General features: G+C 44.8%; 1 protein-coding gene across 6 annotated transcripts in view; it reads right to left on the reverse strand.

Moving 5' to 3' along the window:
* PKHD1 (PKHD1 ciliary IPT domain containing fibrocystin/polyductin) overlaps positions 1-21,210 on the reverse strand; it is a 244,911-nt gene that overhangs the window by 195,758 nt on the left and 27,943 nt on the right. For 5 of the 6 annotated variants that reach the window (XR_008208610.1, XM_052690766.1, XM_052690757.1 and 2 more), the window contains 11 exons: positions 18,190-18,344; positions 16,550-16,734; positions 15,745-15,867; positions 14,511-14,616; positions 13,762-14,040; positions 11,392-11,522; positions 10,903-11,038; positions 7,310-7,505; positions 6,620-6,687; positions 3,828-5,438; positions 3,503-3,646 (listed from right to left, as the gene is read on the reverse strand). Coding sequence is in view for 5 of the 6 variants with exons in the window: in XM_052690766.1 (XP_052546726.1) it covers positions 3,503-3,646; positions 3,828-5,438; positions 6,620-6,687; positions 7,310-7,505; positions 10,903-11,038; positions 11,392-11,522; positions 13,762-14,040; positions 14,511-14,616; positions 15,745-15,867; positions 16,550-16,734; positions 18,190-18,344 (3,134 nt within the window). In the remaining variant the exon portion in view is untranslated. The remainder of the gene's footprint in view (positions 1-3,502; positions 3,647-3,827; positions 5,439-6,619; positions 6,688-7,309; positions 7,506-10,902; positions 11,039-11,391; positions 11,523-13,761; positions 14,041-14,510; positions 14,617-15,744; positions 15,868-16,549; positions 16,735-18,189; positions 18,345-21,210) is intronic. The other variant, XM_052690789.1, reaches the window with a different exon arrangement.

Consider the following 21,210-nt stretch of genomic DNA (forward strand, 5'->3'; position numbering starts at 1 on the left):
ATGAAAGAAATAAAAATTGAAAATAAAGGCAAAAGGAAAAGGAGAGGAAAAAGAGAGACCTTCTAAGGTCATCAAGTCCAGCCTCTCCCTATGAAGAATTGCTCCCTACGAGACATTCATTTTGCACAGCCGGGTTTCAGAAGTCCCAGGAGGTGACTTGGCAAGCATCTATTCCACTGCCTGATAGATCTCACTGTCAGAACACTCTTGCCATGTAATCAATATGCTTCCCCCACCCCCCGCCCCCCCTTCTTAATTTCGTTTCCAGATTTGAAGGGCAGAAGGCACCATTTGGACGCTTTGGTTTGATATCTTCAATAAATGTGAGAGACCCTTGCCTCTACTCACATTTCAATTGCTACAGCACTTCCTCTTCGGGTCCTCTGCACCTATATGTGCAAATCTCCCCATTTCCCTCATTATATTCCCTGTGGCCCTACTCAATGGATCCCCTTGGTACACTTCATTGCTGCATCCAAAGCTACTTCCCCTCATTCCTTCTGCTCCAAACAAGGAGCTCCAATAAGCCACGTCTCTCTTCCTTTTTAACCAGCCTCATTTCATTCATTCCTAGTTTTTAATCTAAACCATCTTCTCTAAGCATCCACTTCTACCAATGTGACATGACTAATGGCAGGTCAGAGATTTGCTCACAAAGATCCTACATAAAAAGCCTGGGCTTGCATTCTTACTTCTTGTGCTCTGAATGAAGCACACTGCGCCCAGGTTACACCAATGGTCAACCCCCAAACTCTCTGCAAGCCCTTTTCTTATGGGAAGACCCCATGAGACAGATTCATGGATGACCAGTGGTTCCTCACACCTTAGAAAAACATCTGTTTAATGGGAAAAAAAAGTCCCATTGCCCATCTGCAGAGGGTTTGACCATATCAGAAAGCTAGAGGGACCAGCTAAGGACTCCCACATGAACATATCTCATCGTGGACAGGTTGAACACAACACGCCCCACCACTAAGAAGGGAAGAGAGCTTCCCTGACATCCCCAAGCTATGCAGGGAAGGCATTTCCACTTCATGATGTGTTCCAACAGGAGAAACACAGCTCGAGCTCTCATTTAGCATCCCCTGGGCTAAGTGAAGAGCTGGGAAATGGGAACTGAGCTTCACACCTGGCTGCAGCAGCCCCTGCACTGAAGGGACCTTATAAGCCCAGGACCACTCCCTGTGCTCCTCTTCATAGCTGACATCCATAGAATCCCTTTGCCACCTCTTTCACATGGAGGAAGCTACAAAAGAAAGGATGTGAGAGCTGCAAGTGGCAAACTCCTGCATGCACATGGCAGCAGGTAAAGAATGTGATGAGACTGCACGTAATACCCTAAATTGTGGAGGATGTAAGACACAAAATATTGGGGGGAAGGTAGCCTGGAAAGCAACACTAGTGTTATACATAAATGTGCAGCCACATGCACACAGCCTACATACATCTCTCAGTGACTGTAAATAGCCTAGTGAACCCACAAAGGACTTTTTTTAACTGGGAGAAAAAATCCTGTAAATGCATCGACACACATTACAGAAAATAATTTGGTAACTCAGCTGCTGAGATGAGTAAAGTGCAAAAACCACAGCAGGTAACAGAGGGGGGGTGACTTCTAAGTGGACCTAAACATGTGTCCTTTTGCTTGGGGAGGTATCACTCCTTTTGCATCTTCTCATCCAAAAACCTCAGCCAGCAAGTGGGCAGCAATCAGCATTCACTTGCTGACATCTCGTGTTGGGAAAAAGAACTGCAGAGCTGCCTGTAAGATGGATTTCCCCAGGCTCTCCCCTCTGCCGCCTCATCCCCCAGTGAATTTTGAACACAGTTATTAATGCTTTTACAGTTAGGATCAATTTGATTATATTTTGGTTCTGCTGTTCTTCCTGCAATGACTAAAATGCCTTGTTTTATATGCTGGTTTTTTTTTTATATTGTTCAGTTTTGTTTTTTTCATGCTGTTTGCACTCCAGCTTATGAACCATACACAGATCCCTGTTGATTGCCTGAGCTTTGGTTTGGGATTCTCCACACCTAAACATCTTTTTCTTTTTTTTTCTTTCTTTTTTAATATATAATGGTATTCCCCAGGGATCAGCAAAGTAAACAATTCTGAAAGACAAGAGAAACTTCTGGATTTCATAATAACTGAGGGTGACATGGTGGTGATGCGTTGACAGTTGGACTAGATTATCTTAGTGGTCTTTTCCAACCTTAACAATTCAGTGATTCTATAAAAGGGACTTCAGGACACCTCTCACCCCAACCCCTGCCCACAGCAATGCTGAATTTCAAGTTGTTTACATCAGTTTCTCAGCAGCTGATCAAGTCAACTTCTGACTGTTCCCAAGGATGGAGTCTTCACGCCTTTGAGGAGAACCTTGGCAATCTAACCTCATGGAAACCTTCAAAGCCACTTTTCTTTCAGGTCTCCAGATGAGATCTCTGGTCATTTGGACAGCCACAGAATCACAAGGATTTCTGTAGATCTCCAGATTTTCCTCCCAGCGTCAAATCTATGGAGCTGCTAAGATCTGTTCCACCACTACTGCAATAGTGATAGATACCTGCAATGCTGCAGCACCAAGGTAGTCACTCTATACATAGTGTTTAGGGAACTGAATACATAGAAGCACAGGATCATAGAATATCCCAAGTTAGAAAGGACCCATGAGGATCGTTGAGTCCAACTCCAGCCTCCAGATAGCACCACTCAAAAATCAGAGTTTATATATCATGATGGGATTTAAAAATCTTAAATACTGCCTCTTGCCAGCATTAGGAGCTTAGTAATGTGCTGCCAGTGCGAGGAAATACATCTTCTTCAAGCATGTGCCCGTTTGGAGGAGTTTTCTCCAAAACTGAGGCAGTTATTTCTCTTTGAGAGAGACAGAACTGGCAACATTCCCTACTGTGCTGCCTCTCTCCTGTTAAATAGGATGCTCTACCTGAGGGATGATCTCATGTTGCTCTCAAGGAATTCAAATCCTCAACTCCGGCTTTCCAAAGGTATGAATTGGCCATAGTGTATCATTCACACTTCCAGACATTCACCTTGTTCCACCAAACTCATATCCCACTGAAGCTGTCCCATCATACAGCCAAAAGCCACAGAAAAGACATTTAAGGTAGCTTGAATCATAGAGCGGCTTGGGTTGGAAGGGACCTCAAATATCATCAAGTTCCAACCCTTTTGGTTCTGGGCCATAAAGAACTGCTGTCACTTCACACCTCACACAAAGCCATGAAGCATGTGTGGCAGCTCAGGCCACAAATGGATCCAAAGCCCATGGCCACAGATGCAAAAACATCCCTAACACCAACAGACTTTAGAACAAACTCAAAAAACAGAAGCTTATGTTGGTTCCTCACTTCTCTCCAGAGCTGATTCTACTTTCTTTTCCCACAGGATAATGTACACTGCAACCACACTCCCTTTTGGGTCAAAATATGGTTTTAGGGGTATTTTTAACACAAAGCCAGATTTTGTATCTTAGCTGACCTTGTAAGCGTGGTGCAAGGCAGCTAAGGCTCGTTGTTGTTGCATTGTCCAACATTTCACAGGGGCTGCCACAGATGGTGACCAAAGTCTGCCCTGGGGAAAATCCAGTTCCATGCAGGTGAACCACTCCTCCATTCAAGCCACCTTAGAGAAGAACAGAAAATGAGATGTAAGATATAGCCCAGTAGCTAGCAATCAACAGGAACAGTTCTATCAACTAAAAACTTGTGCTGTCATGCAAAAAAAAAGTAAAAATAATCACATCCATCACCACCAATAATCCATCACACAGCACCTCTTAGAGGAAGAACCATTTGTGACTCACCCCAGTTGCAACGCACAGCTGTCACCATCAGCTGAGAGATGAAGGTCAGGTTGGAGGAAGCCCAGCCTTTGGGGACATGCAGACCCACCACAGGGTATTCACCAGCAGGGAGCAGAGGAGGAGAGCACTGCAGCTCCGAGTGAGTGATGGTGACACCCCTACAAGCAGAGTCTCCAACAAATACATGGATGGCGTCCATCTCCATGACCTGTGATATATTTATTGTTAATAGGAGGCCAGTCACAACAAATGAAAGGAAAGCTGGCGTAGACTCCTCACTGTAACTAATTTCTCCAATATCATAGGAGATGCCATCTACTGTCAGCCTCAGTGCCCTAGAGCCATTGCCTGGGGGCACCGTGCACTGGATGGCTATACAGGTGACATTGAGGATGAGGCAGGGTTGCTGACCAATGAGAACAGATGTCCTGCTCTTTCCTTTCAGTGCTGCACCTGCAAAAGTGAGCAGGCCTCCACCATTGGTACTGAAGTTTTGGGGGTAAAACTGATGGACTTGAGGCGTGATGGTGAGAGCACTGGATGTATTTCTGAAGCAAGCTTGCCCACTTCTTCTGTTGGATACAGAGATGTTATATTCCCCTGGGGCAATGCAGTCCATCTGGCACCTGATGCTGGTCTCATTCCAGAAAGTGACCTTGCAGACAGCCTGGTCGTTCACGTGCACCACAGGGCTGTCACCTGGCCATGCCAATCTCTGCCCTCTGATGGTCACATTGGTGTACATCCCACTGGTCTCCCATGTCACCGCATCTACAAGGGGAGTTGACTGCTCGTGAAGGTGGAGCATACAATCCCCAAGGCAGACACTGCTGATTCCATTGACAGTCACTGTGACATTAAGAGCCCAAGACACCTCAGCCCACCACTGGTAAGGCAAAAAGTGTGTCCCTGAAAGGACCACGCACGTAATGGTATTGTTGTCAGAGCTCTGGAGCTCACAGGAATAATTACCATCCAGGCTGACCTGTCCCAGCTCTCTTCTGGATCTTAAAGCAATCCCTGATATAGTAAGTAACATCCCACCACAAACAGACCCATCTGATGGGAATATGGAGGTTATCCGTGGAGTTACTGTGATGGTCTGCAGCCTTGCTGTCACATGAGAATATCCAAGCTGTCTCTGGATAACCTGGATAGGGTAAATCCCAGGTTCCAGGTTGCTCAGTGGTAAAGAGCATTCATAAAACATTGCAGACTCATTGCCACGTTGCAGCTCAAGCTCACACTCGCTGTCTCCCAGCTTAGCTACAGATCCAGTGATGTTTACCCCCTGGATGCTCAAGAACAGGCTACTCTCCAAAATTTCCAGTTCAACTGTGGTAACCAGAGGTGTCAAAGCTCTTTGGTAATTAAAGGTGATGCTTTTTGCAACAGGAACGTTTTGAAATGAGCTATTGCTAATGAGTATATTTACTCTGACAGGGACATCTTGAGAAACTTCATTAGAGAAATTAGCAGCTGGCGGGGTCAGACACCAAATGGTCTCTTCTGCCAAGCGGGTAACCAGACAGGTTTGTTCATTTACTGAAACAGAAACCAGGGACCGATTTTGGCTAAAGCCCAGCCCTGAGATTGTGAGCAGCGTTCCACCTTAGGAGAGAAAAAACAAAAAACAAAACAAAGAATATTATGTGCAAGAAGGGAATGAATGACTGTTTGTGAACTGTCTGTGTGCTGAGGATAAGAACAGCATTCAAGTAGCAATCCGGATTTTTTAGGAAGTGATGAGAAAGATGCAAAACCTTCAGCATTCCCAAGTTAATTCCACACTTCTAAGCCCATAGCAGCCTCACAAAGCCAGCTGAAACATCTCTCCATCTCCATTTAGTTAGCCTCTCAGTGCCCTGCCTGCTTAAGCACTTCACAAAACTGCAGCCAAGAGTTAATCAGTGGTTACCTTCCAATGTACCCCCTAAAAATGAAAAGAAGGGTGCAATACTTTTTTTTCTTAACACAGTTAACTCTTCAGAAGTAACAGCCCTTGCCCTCTAAGCTCAAACTAATCTCTTTTCTTTAAAGGCTGGGAATGGAATCGAGGGAGGACCTGAAGTCACCTCACAGAAATTTCTGTCTTCTCTACACGAGCTCCAAAGGGTCCATGTAATATTCACCAAATGGATTCAACTCTCCTCCACCCCGCAGGCAAATGACAAAATAGGATAACCCAAAATCTGTGCTTCGAGATCTCAAGTGAAATTTTTGTGTTTACTTCAGTGATAATTTGCTCTGAAACACAGTTAAATTATTTCCAGTGTTTAAAGTATGGAATAGGATTAATCAATATTTCATTTTTGACTAAAGTTAACACTGAAAAAGGCTTTTTTGTGTGTTCAAGTTCAGGAAAATAGGTATCTCTTTTGGGACAGATTGAAAAGAGTGCTTGCTTGAAACCAGGCTTGCGCCCTACCATCCACTTAACTTCCATGCATAAAGTCATGAAAGATGGAGGCGTAATGACTGAAAGATACAGCATGCATGAGTCAGGTGTGGGTGTGCTTTGTTTCCCCAAAGGGAACATGCAAAGACTTGGGAAAATCAAACTCGAAGCACAGGGACCCCTGAGCCAGCCAACCAGATCGAGGGATGCTTGCTGAAATCCCACGTTCCCAGGCTGCTGCAGTCTGATGTCTGCATAATAAAGAGTCACAGATTTAAGACACCCTCATTTAAACTGCTGTGAAACGGGATGCCCTTTCCAGCCCTGCAGGGAAACTGTGCCCTTGATCCCTTTAACCTCCGTAAGTGGCTGCAGATGTACTGCCTTTATTTACCCAGGAAAGAGCCGCAACACGGCTCGATGCTGAAGACCTCCGAGACGTAGTGGATTAATGGCTCAACCCTGCAAAACAAGCAACACAGAAGGTTTGGGGGTTTTGCTTTCTTTCTGGAACATCTTTGATTTCTTTAACTGGAAAAGGGCAGATTTAGACTAGATATTAGCAAGAAACCCATTACTGTGAGGGTGGTGAGACACTGGAACCAGTTGCCCAGTGAATCTGTGGATGCCCCCTCCCTGGAAGCCAGGCTGAACGGGGCTGTGAGCAACCTGGTCCAGAGGGAGGTGTCCCTGCCAATAGCAGGGGGTTAAAACTGGGTGATCTCTTCCAACACAAAGCATTTTATGATTCTATTATGAATATTGTCTCATGGCAACCTGTGGGCCAAGCGCAGTCCATACAGCACAGTGAACTGCCTATCAGAACCAACAAGAACGTGGAGGTTTCTGCTAAACAGATCCCAGCATAGCCATGTCAACAGATGCAACAGCTCTAAAGATCCCAGCTGCCTTTCTTTCCCTGCTCCTCCCTTGGGAAGTGGACCGAGGAAAAACCAGGTATAACCTCCAAAAAGGCACTCAGACAGGGGTGTAGCTTGGCTTTCCCTCTTCAAATGAGCCCTAAGATACCAAACAGGATGGAGAAGAAAATTAAATCTTAAGGGAAGTGTGCACATTCACACACCTGTTTGAAGCAATAGCAACACCACTGATGATAACAGAAACGTTGTACCATCCCACAGCCAAGGCTGGAAGCGTCACATTAAGGCCACTGTCCATCTGCACCTGGATTTGTGCCCACACGCCCCCAATTTGGACCTTGATATCTGACCCTCGGTAGTTCGCAAATGAGGATATTCCAATCTGAAGCTCCTGACCCCCTGCAAATGGGAGAAATGATGAAATTATTTCAGTAGCAATGGTTATTTTAGCACATAAAACCATTAGGTGCAGTCATGTCCATCAGCCAAAACCCAGAAACTGGAAGACTGCAGTCTTTGTGTTCTATTAATTCCTTTGCTTTCTCAATAAGACCATCAGGTATTAATAGTGTGAACTTGGCTATATTCACCTAAAGCCTAAATATCTATTGATAGATATTTAAGGTAAGATCCATGCCCTCAGTACAGATATCCTAAACATACACACCTTGCTAGAGCCAAATCCAGACTTTCTGCAGCTCATAGACTGGAGCTGAGTGAGGGATTGTTCCAAAATCCCTGCAAAGATTCAGACCACTCTTTTCAGCACTATGAGAGTATCTAAACTTCAATGGAATCTCCTACAACTAACTGAAAATTTCCTTAGGGGCCTAAAATCAGATGTCCGTGCACGCTCCATAGCACCTTGTTTGCAGGAAACAGGTCAGTCTCCCCAGTTTAAGTTCTGTTGTGAGATGAATTATACTGAAGATAGAGGTCATTTTGCCTTGTGTTTTCTGTAGTAATAGAAAAGGACAAGGACTGTGGGGAAGGGAATTTTGTAACACAAATTCCTCCTGAAATAGCTTAAAAATTTAGACTGGCCATGTATCAGTCCAAATAAAGGCTCTGAGATAGCTTTCTCATCAGTGAGGAGAAACAGTTCTTATGGCATAATTCACCTTCTTTTAAGGAAGATTTCCAAAGGAGCAGTAGTGAATCCTACCACAAAACTGCCAACTTCTCTTCACTGACCACATAACGAGCACAGGCAGAGATGTGTTCAGGAGATCAATCACATCCCTTTCTCACCTCTGAAAGACACACAGGACAGAAGGGGTCTTCCAGCCTAACTCCCTACCATCACAGACAATCCTGAATTCAGACAGAGGATGCTAAAATCCCCTTACCATGCACACGAGCAGGTAGCCTGACATGCTCATCTACACGCAGAATATCTACCCAGTGTCAGCTCTCCCAGAGCAGCCCCATTTTCACCCATTCCTCTTCCTCCCTGAACTCACTTGACATAAGAAGTTGACCATGGCACATCTCACACCGTTATCCCAGCCACACAGGGATGGCTAAGTTACTTTATTAAGACAAAGGGAGAGCATAAAAAGAACTTTTGTAGGTTAATTCATCCTAAAGCTTCAGATCTGAGTAGCAATTTTGACTACGAAGCACAGACTGAGACCACTTGGCTCTAACACAGCCTCCCCAGCAGGAACGATCACTGCAGCCTCAGAGAATCCTCTCCTTTCCACAAAGCAGGAGAAAAGCTCCTCTGAGAAGTCGTGGAAAGCAGTGCTCTTCCATTCAGCACGCACAGAGTCAAAGTTTGAAAGCCTGTGAAGCTGAATATATTAATAACATGAACTCTTTGGACTCTTGGTCAATTGTCAGCTTAATCCTAGATGCCTGGAAGGCATCGGTGTAATTTATTTATTCTTTTTATTATATGGGAGGAAAATTATATTAAAAGCTGAAGCTGTGGAGGTTCTGAATAGAAGATTGAACTGAGTCCCAGCATCGTTCAGGAGACACTATAACATTAAGGAGTTCCTTGCACCTGGGCTGCCCACGGCTAGAACAATCTCCCCTTGGTGCTATCGTATCTGAATAATATTCAGATGATAAAGGACGTTTTCTCTTACTTATGCATTCTGGAGTAATAGGAAATGACAAGGGCATTGGGGAAAGGGATAGAAATGTCAGGTGTGCAGCAGGCACTGCGCCTTGTTGCCATCACAGCTGTCTCGCCCCCTGCATCCATGCCAACTCTCCGAGCTGGAAGGAGCTTTGTTAAGATATGCATTAAGAAACTGGAAAAAGAAACTTCAGAGTGTATCCTTGTAGGAATGGAAGTGGGACACATTTAAAAAATAAAACAAAAAACAAAACAAAACAAAAAAAAAACCCGCAAGAATATTTCTGTTCTCTTCTTAGTTTCCTAGAGGGAGGTATCCTTGCCTATAGCAGAGAATTGGAACTAGATGATCTTGAAAGTCCCTTCCAATCCAAACCATCCTATGGCTCTTACTGTTTTTCCTGTAGAGGGAGAGGAGAGAACAGCTGAGGTCAGGTTGGGTTCTTCAGCCTCACGTACTGGAAACCAGGCCTGGATGCCCCTGAGTCCCAGACCACAGACTTGCCTCAGCCAGCACAAAGAAGGAAGACTGTGGCCAAACTCCTGCTCATTTCTCTTTTGACAGCACTGAGAATCAAACCCTAGATTGCAGTACGCCTCCCTGGATGGGCAAAGTACAGAAAAGATTGGTCTGTGTATGATTGATGTATAATATTAGAATAGTAGGATCCCACATCTCTAGCCCTGCTGTGGTGGGAAGCCTACTGCTCAATCCATTGGTAATAAAACAGGTTCTGCCTGACAGGAGACTTTGCAGTGTCTACACAAGCTGTGAAAGAAATAAAGAAACAGCTTCAAATCACAGAATTGTAGGGGTTGGAAGGGACCTCTAGAGATCATCGAGTCCAACCCCCAGGTGCCAACAGGAAAATAGAGGTTCCAATTCCTAACTCGGTGTTTTTTTTCTTGTTAACCAGTGCTGTGCTAATTGTCAGGGCACAGAAAGCTAAATACACCTACAAAAAGCCCTGGAAGAAGGCAAAAGGATCTCAGTTTGGGGGATGCTTGGTCCAAGATCATTTCAGTCAACCCTAAAGGTGGCAGCTGAGCTGGTGATGGTTTGTGTCTTAAAGAGAGTATTTAAATCTAGTAATCAGCACCACTGTCTTGTTGCTGTCGTTTTAAACTCAATTTGAAGCTAGTAAAGCAAGAGTCTATGGAATGAGTCAGGAAGAAAGAGGCATCACCCTCTGACTACAGCTCACTTGTTAGGGTCCTGAAGAAGTACATTCTCTAGCACCCATTTACCTAGCCATTGCTGAACCTGTTACCAAGAATGGATGAGTGGGGCCATTCCAGAGCAAAGCCAGAGAAATATGACTTTGGAAGAGCATCATAGCACACTTAGCACTGAGGACATGACGCATATTGGACTAAGGCAAGCAACTCATCATCCCAGGCTGGATGGGGCTCTGAGCACCTGTTGGAGCTGTAGGTATCCCTACAGGGAGTGGAACCAGATGGCCTTTAAGGGTGTCTTCCAACACTCATTTTTCTATAGTCTTATATGAGCTAGAGAAAAAATACAAAGCAGGCAGGAGTGACCAGAACTTGCAGGGGACATATGGGCAACAAGTTAGAAGAAACCAACAGGGAAGAGCTTAATACCACTAAACTCCCTAGACCTCAATCACCTCCATCCAGCCAGCACTGGCAATAACAACAGGGCTGCAGATGATGCCTGACACATCTATAAGCACTTTTCACCTGCTAAGCCACTTCTGTTTCTGCTCAGTGATACAATTGCAGGGTTTAAGGAAGGGTCATACTGGAACAAGTTGGTGAATGCTGTTGATTGGTACCCAGAAACTAGTGTCACATGGACAGCAGCATCTTCTGCCCCCTGGAAATAGAAGCAAAGAAAGCATCAGGAAAAAGACTGAACCAATAAAAGAAAAATAATTATTTCCTAGGTTCGTGTATCTCCCACACCCAGTAAGTCAGGCACATGGTGTTCCCAAATTTGTATATGCATTAGACTTGCAATCTGTTGGTGTTTCTGACTGCTCCACTCAGTTTCATAAATCAAACACTGTTGTTAATTAAGCTGGTCTAAACTGTAGGTGGAGTCTGGGCTCAAATGTCCCACAGCCAGGACTTGGCTGATGGACTACCATCTGCTTAGGCCAGGGCTATGTAAAAGGCTTGTAGGCTACCACTTAACTGACTGTATCCCAAAAATACGTGGTTTCTTACCCGAGAGGGAACTTTACATTCAATTTGTGTTGAACTTCTGGTATCCTCCAAAATTGGGCAAGGCTGAGATCCAAACAACACCAGGTCTACCCCTTCCAGACCAGTCCCCCTGAGAGCCACTCTCAGTCCTCCTACAAAACCAATTATTTTTAATTACATGAAAGATGTGGAATAGTCTCCTTATCATGCAGAAGATCCTTAATTACTAGATGACTACAGAAGGGAGTCTGATCTGGGGATGATCATCTTCCACCTTGCTTTGCCCTAAGTTGCCTCTTTCACCCACGATCCTTCTTCTCTGTTATTCACCCTTCCTGTCTGTTACTTGAATTCTGGTCCACGATACACAAGAGAACTGTTTATTTCTCAGTTTGTCTTTTAATGACATACTTATTTAATCCAGCAAGGTCTGGTATGTGATCTCACACCCAGCCCAAGAATGAAACCAGAAAGAAAGGAAGGAGCACTAAGAACAAAAAATGAGCTTGACACAGCAGGTGCTTTCACAGTTCAAAAAGCTGCCAAGCACCCTGCTGCCAGAAAAGCCTCAAGCGTGAGATTAGGAAATTTCACATAGATGGGAACTTGGCAGAGCTTGGGACTTTGCAGAGTTGTGAGGAAAGTTAGAGGGCTCTCTAAACCGCCAGAGAAATCTGCAAGTATCTCCTAGGATTTCCCTAACTGGAAGCAGAGCTGGTAAACAGCAATCAGGTACTCTGGCAGGAAGCTCCTTCCATTCAGAGGCCTGGAGCAGCTCCTATGAGGAAAGGTTGAAGGAACTGGGCTTGTTTAGCTTGGAGTAGAGAAGGCTCCAGGGAGACCTCATGGTGGCCTTCCAGTGCTTGAAGGGAGAGTATAAACAGGAGGGGGAACGGCTGTGTGTGAGGGTGGATGGTGATGGGACAAGGGGGAATGGTTTGAAACTGAGACAGGGGAGGTTTAGGTTGGATACGAGGAGGAAGTTTTTCCCCCAGAGGGTGGTGAGGCACTGGAACAGGTTGCCCAAGGAGGTCACCACTGGGACCAATGATATTTTGACAAGCTCGATCTGATGCATCAAAATACAAGATGTTCCCAGCCTCATAGAATTGTATGAATTTGAAGGGACCTTGAAAGGTCACCTAGCACAACTCTAGTCCAAGTCATCCCCAGCAACACTAAGTCAGAAATAGGAGTATCTCAAAACTGAAGCCACTTGGCTCCCATGATTGTTGCCAGATAAGGAGACTCAGATTTAGAGTACGGATTCCATGCGTGTTGTTTCAAGACTAATGCTCTTAAGTTTTGATGTCTACACTTATATCCATATGCAATGAAATACTGCATATGTGCACTTTACGATAAGATTGAAGAGAGGTATTTTAAATGGAAGAAATTAAAAACACAGATGGAAGCTGTAATTCTTTCCAATTATAAACGTTCAAGGCATATGTAATGTAAGATAGCATTATACTTGCTTTCTTTTTAATGAGTGACAGATCACTGTAATTTGGAGAGGAGTCATATTGTCATGGAAGAAAATGAGAAAGAAAGAACTAAGCACTAAAACTTGTCCTTGTTTTTTTCCTTTGTTCTTCATATGAATTAGAGTGAGTCTCAACCTGATATGATGTTCATTAGGGAAAACAAATAGGAAAGAAAAGGACAAGGATGCACCCCAACAAGAAGAGAGGTGACTGGTGTCTTAATTGTCACCTTAAGAACTCACACATTCGTTCAAGTCCATCCCATGTGTCAGCCAATATGTTCACAGACAACAGTCCCACTCTGCCAGTTACTCCACAGTGACCAAACATGGCACAGTCCAGCTTTCTAAGCCACGTGGTACCAGCATGACCAATACTCCTGCTCTGTGATGTGCCTTAACACGAACTCAAAGTGGCTCACTAACAGAGCTAAGAGGTTTGCAAACAAAATCTGAGTAAACTTCTATTGACAGATGGATGACACATCATACCATTTCTAGGTATATTCCTAGCTGCTTGAAAATAAGTTCAGCCGTTTTACAGCTAGGCCAGATGAATTCTGACACTTGTAATACATCAAAAAGATATAGGAAGATGAGCCATGAAACTCTGGTACCCTTCTCAGTTGATGGAAGGAACATACTTGAACTTAAATTTACTACTCATGAGGAAAACTGCTAGGGGATGTGTTGGTTGACCTCACAGACAACCCAAGAAAGATGTCATTTTTGCAAGAAATTTGCCCCAGTACTTTGTGGTACACACTGTATCTCCAGCTGTATTATGTTTTCTTCTATTAGACAAAGACCTCAGTAGAGGAAATGTGATAGAAAAAAACAAGTTGTGAAAAGCAAGACACAGAAAGCAGACATCCCCTCAGAGCTCATCTGACATTCAGACCTACCAATTTCTGATGCTCTGGGAGGTTCAATGGCAACCAGCCTGGGCTCAACTCTTAGGAAGATGCCTTCTCCTGTGCTGGCATTGAGTGCAAAGCCATAAGGCCTCACTAGCAATGTCAGCTGGTGGACTCCAAGTGGCAGCCTCTCCATCACGCAGACCACTCTGGTTTGATCTGACATTACGATGTAGCAAGTTGTGTTCTTCACCTGTACCTGCAGGGTTGTCTTCTCCTCAGAGAAACCAACTCCCCTGATAACTACTGTGGCCTGGAATCCGTCATCTGAAGGAATATAATCAAATAAGCTCATTAATTTTGGAGCATCAATGCACAGGATTTATTTCCAAGCAACAGGTAAGAGCTTCGATCAACTTCATGAACATATATTGGAAACCACAGCACTGTTGATCTTCTCATTGCCATCCATCATGCCTATTCCTGCACGCCCTTGCCCAGCTACTCCTTTTTGTGCATTTTTATTAAAAATAAAGGTGCTAATAGACTTGGTGCTGCCTTTAGCACCAAGTTTATTGCTGTTCCTCTTCCCTTTGAGCCTCTAATATCTTGCCTCTGCAAAACTGTGTTAGTGCTACGTACTTCAAGACCTGAACTCATCAGAAGTGCTGAATTTGGAAATACAATTTCCCTAAAAACAGAAGTTTCCAAAAGAACACACACATCAGCATTTGGCAGACCTTTCCCATAGCCATCTCCCCCCCCACACACTTTGTGCTGATCCAAAGCCCCATTACCTGCTGAATACTCCACATCACTGACTAAGGGTGTCACTTCCTGGCTGAACTGGAAAGAACAGGAACCAGAACAGTTTGCTGGGACATCATTCACCACCACCACCACCTGGAGATGGAGAAGAAAGTTATTCTGAAGTGGTGTTTTCTAAACCCACAGCTGTTCAGCACTGGCACAAGTTTCATTGCATGGCTTGCTAGGGTTTATCTTAGATAAACAGCACATGGTTTTGGAAGCAGCCCATCTCACCTCTCTGAAACCCACAGCTCATCTTCTTCCAGTCACCCACTGAAGACCCCACTTGCTATACTCCAGTTCTATCCATCCCACTTTGGGAACAAGGCTTTTAACACCTTGTAACGCTAATTATAACTAATCTCAGATTGCTCAGCAAGAACCTCTCAATTTTTATTTCCTCACAGTGCGTGCTAAATCAAGACAGCTGGGCTGTAACTTTGAGAACTAACATCAGCTTCCCTCTCAGAAGACTCAAGTGGCAAAGCACAGAACATAGAAGAGCCCTCTTGTTTTCTCTCACAGGCATTAGGTGAGTGCCAGGAGGGTACACCACTACCTGCAAATAACAAAAAAAAAGTAGCTTCCAAGAAAAGAGAAAAAGAAATTAAAAAAGCAGGATGACCTAACCACAGGCACTGCTGAAGCCCAGCAGCAGGGCTTTGAGCACATCCAGCCTTGCACAGTTCTCACTGCAGCACCCTGCAGTCTTTGCTGGAGGTGAAGGCAGCCGTGTGAATCTACCTGCAGCACATCTGTCTGCTCAGCAGATCTGTTCAGCCAAGAAGCTTTACCTGCTCCCTTTTTCTTACAAATCAAGAATTGAGATCCAGAGGTTGAAGGACCTGCCCAATCCACACGCTAATACCAGGCATCCCATTTATTTTACCCAACAGCATAGAGGCTGGAATGCTGCAGAGAAATACAGCATCAGTCCCAATTATGATGGCAGCACTACAGGACCCAGCAGGGGTGGGATTCCAGGGGATGTCAGTCCCTGAGCACTGCCTCCAAAGAAATAAACTCTTCTCATTTGCAATAGCTCCTAAGGAAGGTATTGCTCCACAGAAGAGAGAGCATGATCCGACTGCTTTATGGGGAATCACAAAGCAGATCTCTGAAACGATTTAGCAGCAGTACTGAGTACCTGAAAACCAGCCAGACTCCTGACCTACAGGACCCAGGTGAACCAGTAGGAAATGTGGCACAGCGTTAACCCACCTGTGTTTTGTTATTGGAGGTAGCAAGCATGTCCCCAAATATTGGCCCAATAAAGACACCCCCATCATAAACCACACGACTGGAAATAGCTGGCTTCAGACCACTGAGGTTTTCAGCAGAGACCTGGTGAAGAACAAGGATGTCAGATTCTTGCTCTTTTCCAACCAGTGTGATGTATGATCATTCCCACAGCTCTTATACACAGCTGCTACAAGGTGGGAAATAGCTCTTGGAAATCTGTTCTTGAGCTGCTTCTATTGCTTCTGTCTTCTGATCTGAGTCTTCATTTCCCAAGTCTGCACAACATTTTCCCAACCCCACCCTGAGCACAGGACCCCATTGCTTCTTGGAAGCTAAATTCACATTTGTAGGATACGAATACACAACAGAATAAAATTTCTTCTCATGGGAGAAAGAATTTCAGTCTGTGCCTATATTCAAAGCAGACCGTTCTACCTGAAGCAAAACTTTAACTTCCATGGTTGGACTCAAAGATCTTTAAGGTCTTTTCCAACCTGAGTGATTCTATGAATTTAATGATCAACCTCAGGATGGGAGACAGTGAAACAGATCTCCCTCTGAGACCTTAGAGAATCAGACGTTAAGCCAGTGTGAATAAAAATTCCTGGAAAAGACAAATTTTTGGTACAGAAATTATACTACAGTCTAATCTGCAATTAAGCAACTGCTGTTGCTTAATCTCCCACAGGTGCTTGCATAAAAGGAAACTGAGAGAATGAATCGGCCACAACAAAAGACAACAAATGGGGTTCAAAGTGGACATTACCAAAAGAAATGACCGTACATTGATAACATTGGGCAAGTCCCCAGCTTTTGTTCTCCAGGTGAGAGTCCAGATGCTTTCATAGCAAGTCTCTGAGTCTTTGGTCACGATGAAGTCACTGGTGTTGAAGTATGGGGCTGTAGAACTGTCTGTGTTGGTTTGCAGAAGCCTGCAGAGCTGGTGGGAGGAGATGTGCACGGAAACATCTGCAAAACACAAAGCCGTGGATATCGTCATCCCTATGAGAGCACATCTGCCTGCTCACAGAAAATAAAGATGTTCTCATTTTTCATACAAGGTTATGATGGTTTAAACCTCTGTAACTGCAAGAAAAAGAAAAATCAGCAGGGAAAAGTCTAATGGATTCCAAGTGTCATTATTAAATAACTTAGAAAATCTAGCAAACATTCTCCAGTTGATCCTGTTTCACCAGAAAGCTAAGTCAGGGATATAGAAGTGATGAGGGGCCTGGAACATCTCCTGCATGAGGAAAGCTTGAGAGCCCTGAGGCTGTTCAGCCTGAAGAAAAGACTGAGGAGGGATCTTATCAATGCTTATCAATATCTCAAGTGTGGGAGTCAAGTGTGTGGGACCAGGCTCTTTTCAGTGGTGTCCAGTGACAGAACAAAGGGCAGTGGGCACAAACTGGGACATAGGAGTTCCACATGAACACAAGGACGTGATTCTGTAATACTTTTCGTACTTGGCAATCTAAATATTTGGAAGGCATGATATTTCACTGTGCATGTCATTTTCCTTCAAAAGAGACAGGTCAGAAACTTCCTAGATGAAACTAGATAGTTCAATCCCAAAAAACAGCAAATCATATCTTATTTCTTCTGACATAAGTACCCATGGGCATCCAATGCTACAGAAATAATAGATCTCAAATGATTCATTAAAAAAAAAAGGCACAGGCTACCCAGAGAGGCAGTGGTGCCCCATCCCTGCAGACAGCCAAGGTCAGGCTGGATGGGCTGTGAGCACTGATGGAGCTGTGGATGTTCCTGCTCAGTGCAGGGAGTGGGGCAGATGGCCTTGAAGGGGCCCTAACAACTCTAAGGATTCTCAGATAAACGGATTACAATTTTTTAAAAGGGAGATCTCCAAAGCAAGGCAGTAGGGAGATAGCCTGCTGCAGAAGTACCTCAAGGAACAACATGGAGAAAAGTAATTTCGTTATTAACAATCCCATAGCTCACATCCAGAAATACTGCCCTGCGTATAATCCTTAACTCCTGTCTGGAAGATGATCAGATGCAAAGGTGATCAGATGATCAGATGGAAGATGATCAGATGCAACTACCACAGTGTGTTTGACTTGTCAGCCTGTTCCCTGAGCATTTCCAGGGCTCAGTGTTCACAAATCATAGAATCAAAGAATCACCAACGTTGGAAAAGACCACCGAGACAATCCAGTCCAACCATCAACCCACCACCACGGTGCCACATCCTCAGAAGCATGAGGAAAATTTGGTGGCAGGACAGGGACCAGGTACTTGGTCACTCTTAACAATTTTCCATGACAAGTGCAGGAGAAATGAAACATACTGGCTGTAGATCCTTTGTACCTCAAGATCTGCCAGGTTGCCATGCTTTCCCTTTTGAATTTGCCTTAGAGCAAAGGCAAGTCCACGATCTGTGCTCACACCGTGCCTTACCTGATATCACTGTGCTTCCCAGGCGTATGCAGAAGGTCCCTCCAAGAGGTGGAGATGACACCTGCAGCCTCTGAATGGTGACGCTGACTCTCACATCCTCCGTGGAGACGTAGAGGTGGCCGTCCTCCTCAGAGCACTCGCAGAGCACTGCACCTCTGTGTGAGAGAGGGCAATGTCAAGGCACCAGTGGGCAGAGCCTCCACTCAAGAGAGCCTGGATGTAAGGACTCGTAAAAGACCCATGGAGAAGATGGTCACTCATCTAACAGACTCTGGTGCTTCAGTGATGTGGGTATTGCACACAACAGAAAGTGATGGAAACTTTTTTTTTTTTTTAAAAATAATTGTGATGGAACAAAGAGCTCAGGCAGCACCAAGCACATAGGATTCCTGCCCCAAAATGGGAGCATTTTAATGCAAGCTGGGCAGCTACAATGTAAAGCTTCCCTGCTTCAACCTTCCTGAAGATATAGAATCACAGAATGGTTTGGTTTGGAAGGGACCCCAAGGATCATGAAGCTCCAACCCCCCACCACATGCAGAGCCACCAACCTCCACATTTCATAGCAGCCCAGGCTGCCCAGGGCCCCATCCAACCTGGCCTTGAACACCTCCAGGGATGGATGGGGCATCACAGCCTCTCTGGGCAGCTGTTCCAGCACCTCACCACTCTCTCTGTAAAGAACTTCTCCCTGGCATCCAACCTAAACCTTCCCTCCCTCAACTTCAAACCATTTCCCCTTGTCCTGCAGTTATCTACCCTTGCAAAGAGTTGATTCCCCTCCTGTTTGTAGGCTCCCTTTAGGTACTGAAAGGCTGCCATGAGGTCACCCTGCAGCCTTCTTTCCTCCAGGCTGAACAAGCCCAGCTCCCTCAGCCTGTTTTCGAAGAGGAGATGCTCACTGCAAGCAGAGTTTGCTATTTCACATTAGAAATCATCCAAAGCCTAATTTTCCATAACTTAAAATATTTCCTACCACGCCAATAAAATTCTCTCGCTTTCTTTTTCCGCCAAGAAAAAAAGGACTTTCTGTGGTACAGCGATGCCACCGTGTGGTTAAGAGCACAGAGAACAACTCATGCCTCCCAGCTCAGCCGAAATCCTGCAGAGCCAATTTCAGGAATCTCTATCTCAAAGGAGCACTGGATCTTCTGTCTGACCTGCAGCAGCCAGTTTAGAGCACAGCACGTTTAGATCATACTCCTCCTGATCCCAGGAAGGTGCATTAAAGCACCGCACAGCATGTGCTCAGTTAAGGAAAAAACAGTTTGGTTTTGAAAATACCCAAAGAGCAGCGCACCCATTTTTAAAGCTTGTGATCATTTCCATCTTCTATCTACATGGAGTCAGCATCACACCTCAATTTCTCCTACACCTCCCTCTGAGATGCAGAACTAAGCCCTTCTTCCTGATGAGAGGGACTGTAATCAATTTATCTCTTAATCCTCTTTTCTGATAAGCTGAACACATCGCGCCTCCTACACCTTTCCCTCCAAGGCATATTCCTCAGTTCCATAATCATGCTTATGGCTTTCTTTCCCAGTTCTTCTAAAGCCCTTTGACAAATGCACTCAGTGCTGCACATAGCATTCCAATGCCAGCCTCATGAAGGCTGCACACAGAATTAAAAACATCCCTTCTCCCTCAATTGCGCCTCTACTTAAATGCAAACCTCAGACATCTCCCTTCATTCTCATCCTTTTCTTCACCGTTGGTGGTTTGTGCCAAAATACCACACCTGACATTGGTGATTACACTCTGCTTTTCAAGGTGAGACTTTTAGACAAACCTTTCTATGCTGTGCTAGTTCATAGAATCACAGAATCATCAAGGCTGGGAAAGACCTCCAAGATCATCCAGCCCAACCATTCACCTACCCCCGATATTTCCCCACTAAACCATGTCCCCTCAGGACAACATCTAAACATTGACTTTGGGGTGAATTAACCAAGCTGAACCAACTGCTCACAGTGGAAGGGTTAGAGGTTGCATCATTCCAGCCTCTATCTTGCATTGGCCCTGGTCCCATCAGGTCGTTCCCAACTCAGCAGAATACAAAAGCCCTGTAAAAGTTGCATTCTTTGCCAGTTTGGCCCTTGAAAGCTGTTCTCTGATCTGTTTAACCTGTGCTTCTGCCTCAAATGTATAGGGGATAAATGTATAAATGTACAGGGGACTCTGAGAACAGTAACCATCTCAGTAAACAAGCACAGAAGGTGGGCCTCCATTGCTCAACATGGCAACTGGTCAGAGTTACTGCGAGAGAAAGCCTGATCTCCATGAAGGGCTAAGGTTTCCCTATAGCCCAACATCCTTGGTAGGGACTACTGTGCATTTTACAGCTATAGAAATGGTGAAGAGCCTGGGGCATCTCCCTTTTGAGGAAAAGCTGAGAGTCCTGTGGCTGTTCAGCCTGGACAAGAGAAGGCTTGGAGGAATTTTATCAATGCTTATAAATAAAGGGTATTACGTGGATGAGGCCAGGTTCTTTTTGGTGGTGCCCAGTAGGGACAAGGCACAAACTGGAACATGGAAAGACTGGATCTTCTTTACTGTGTGAGTGACAGCAATGTCAGAGGCTGTCCAGAGAGGCTGTGCAGTCTCCTTCCCTGGAGATATTCAAAATCCACCTGGACACTTTGCTATGCAACCTAGGGAAACTGCTTTAGCAAGGGGTGGGCTAAATGATCTCCAGAGGTCTCTTCCAATCCCCACGATTCTGTGATATCTCAGGGCATGTGGAACACCTTTAGTTAGGCAACTGACAGCCAATCACACAATGGAACCTCAACACCAGAGGCAAATACCCTCATTAAGACACCTACAATGCATGTTCAAGTTACATCCACCATTTAGGAGCTTGAAAACATTGCAGACATCTTAGGGAAGAGGCATCTCACATGCATTGTGGACATCTTAGTGAAGCTATCTGAGCAGAGCCTGAACAAAGAGAGGAAAATGCCAAAGGGAGCACAAGGATTTCTACACTGGACCAGACTTACTCTGCACAGCCTCTGAGAT

Source organism: Tympanuchus pallidicinctus, unplaced genomic scaffold, assembly GCF_026119805.1.
Source record: "Tympanuchus pallidicinctus isolate F22 unplaced genomic scaffold, pur_lepc_1.0 scaffold1, whole genome shotgun sequence".
NCBI classification, from domain to species: domain Eukaryota; kingdom Metazoa; phylum Chordata; class Aves; order Galliformes; family Phasianidae; genus Tympanuchus; species Tympanuchus pallidicinctus.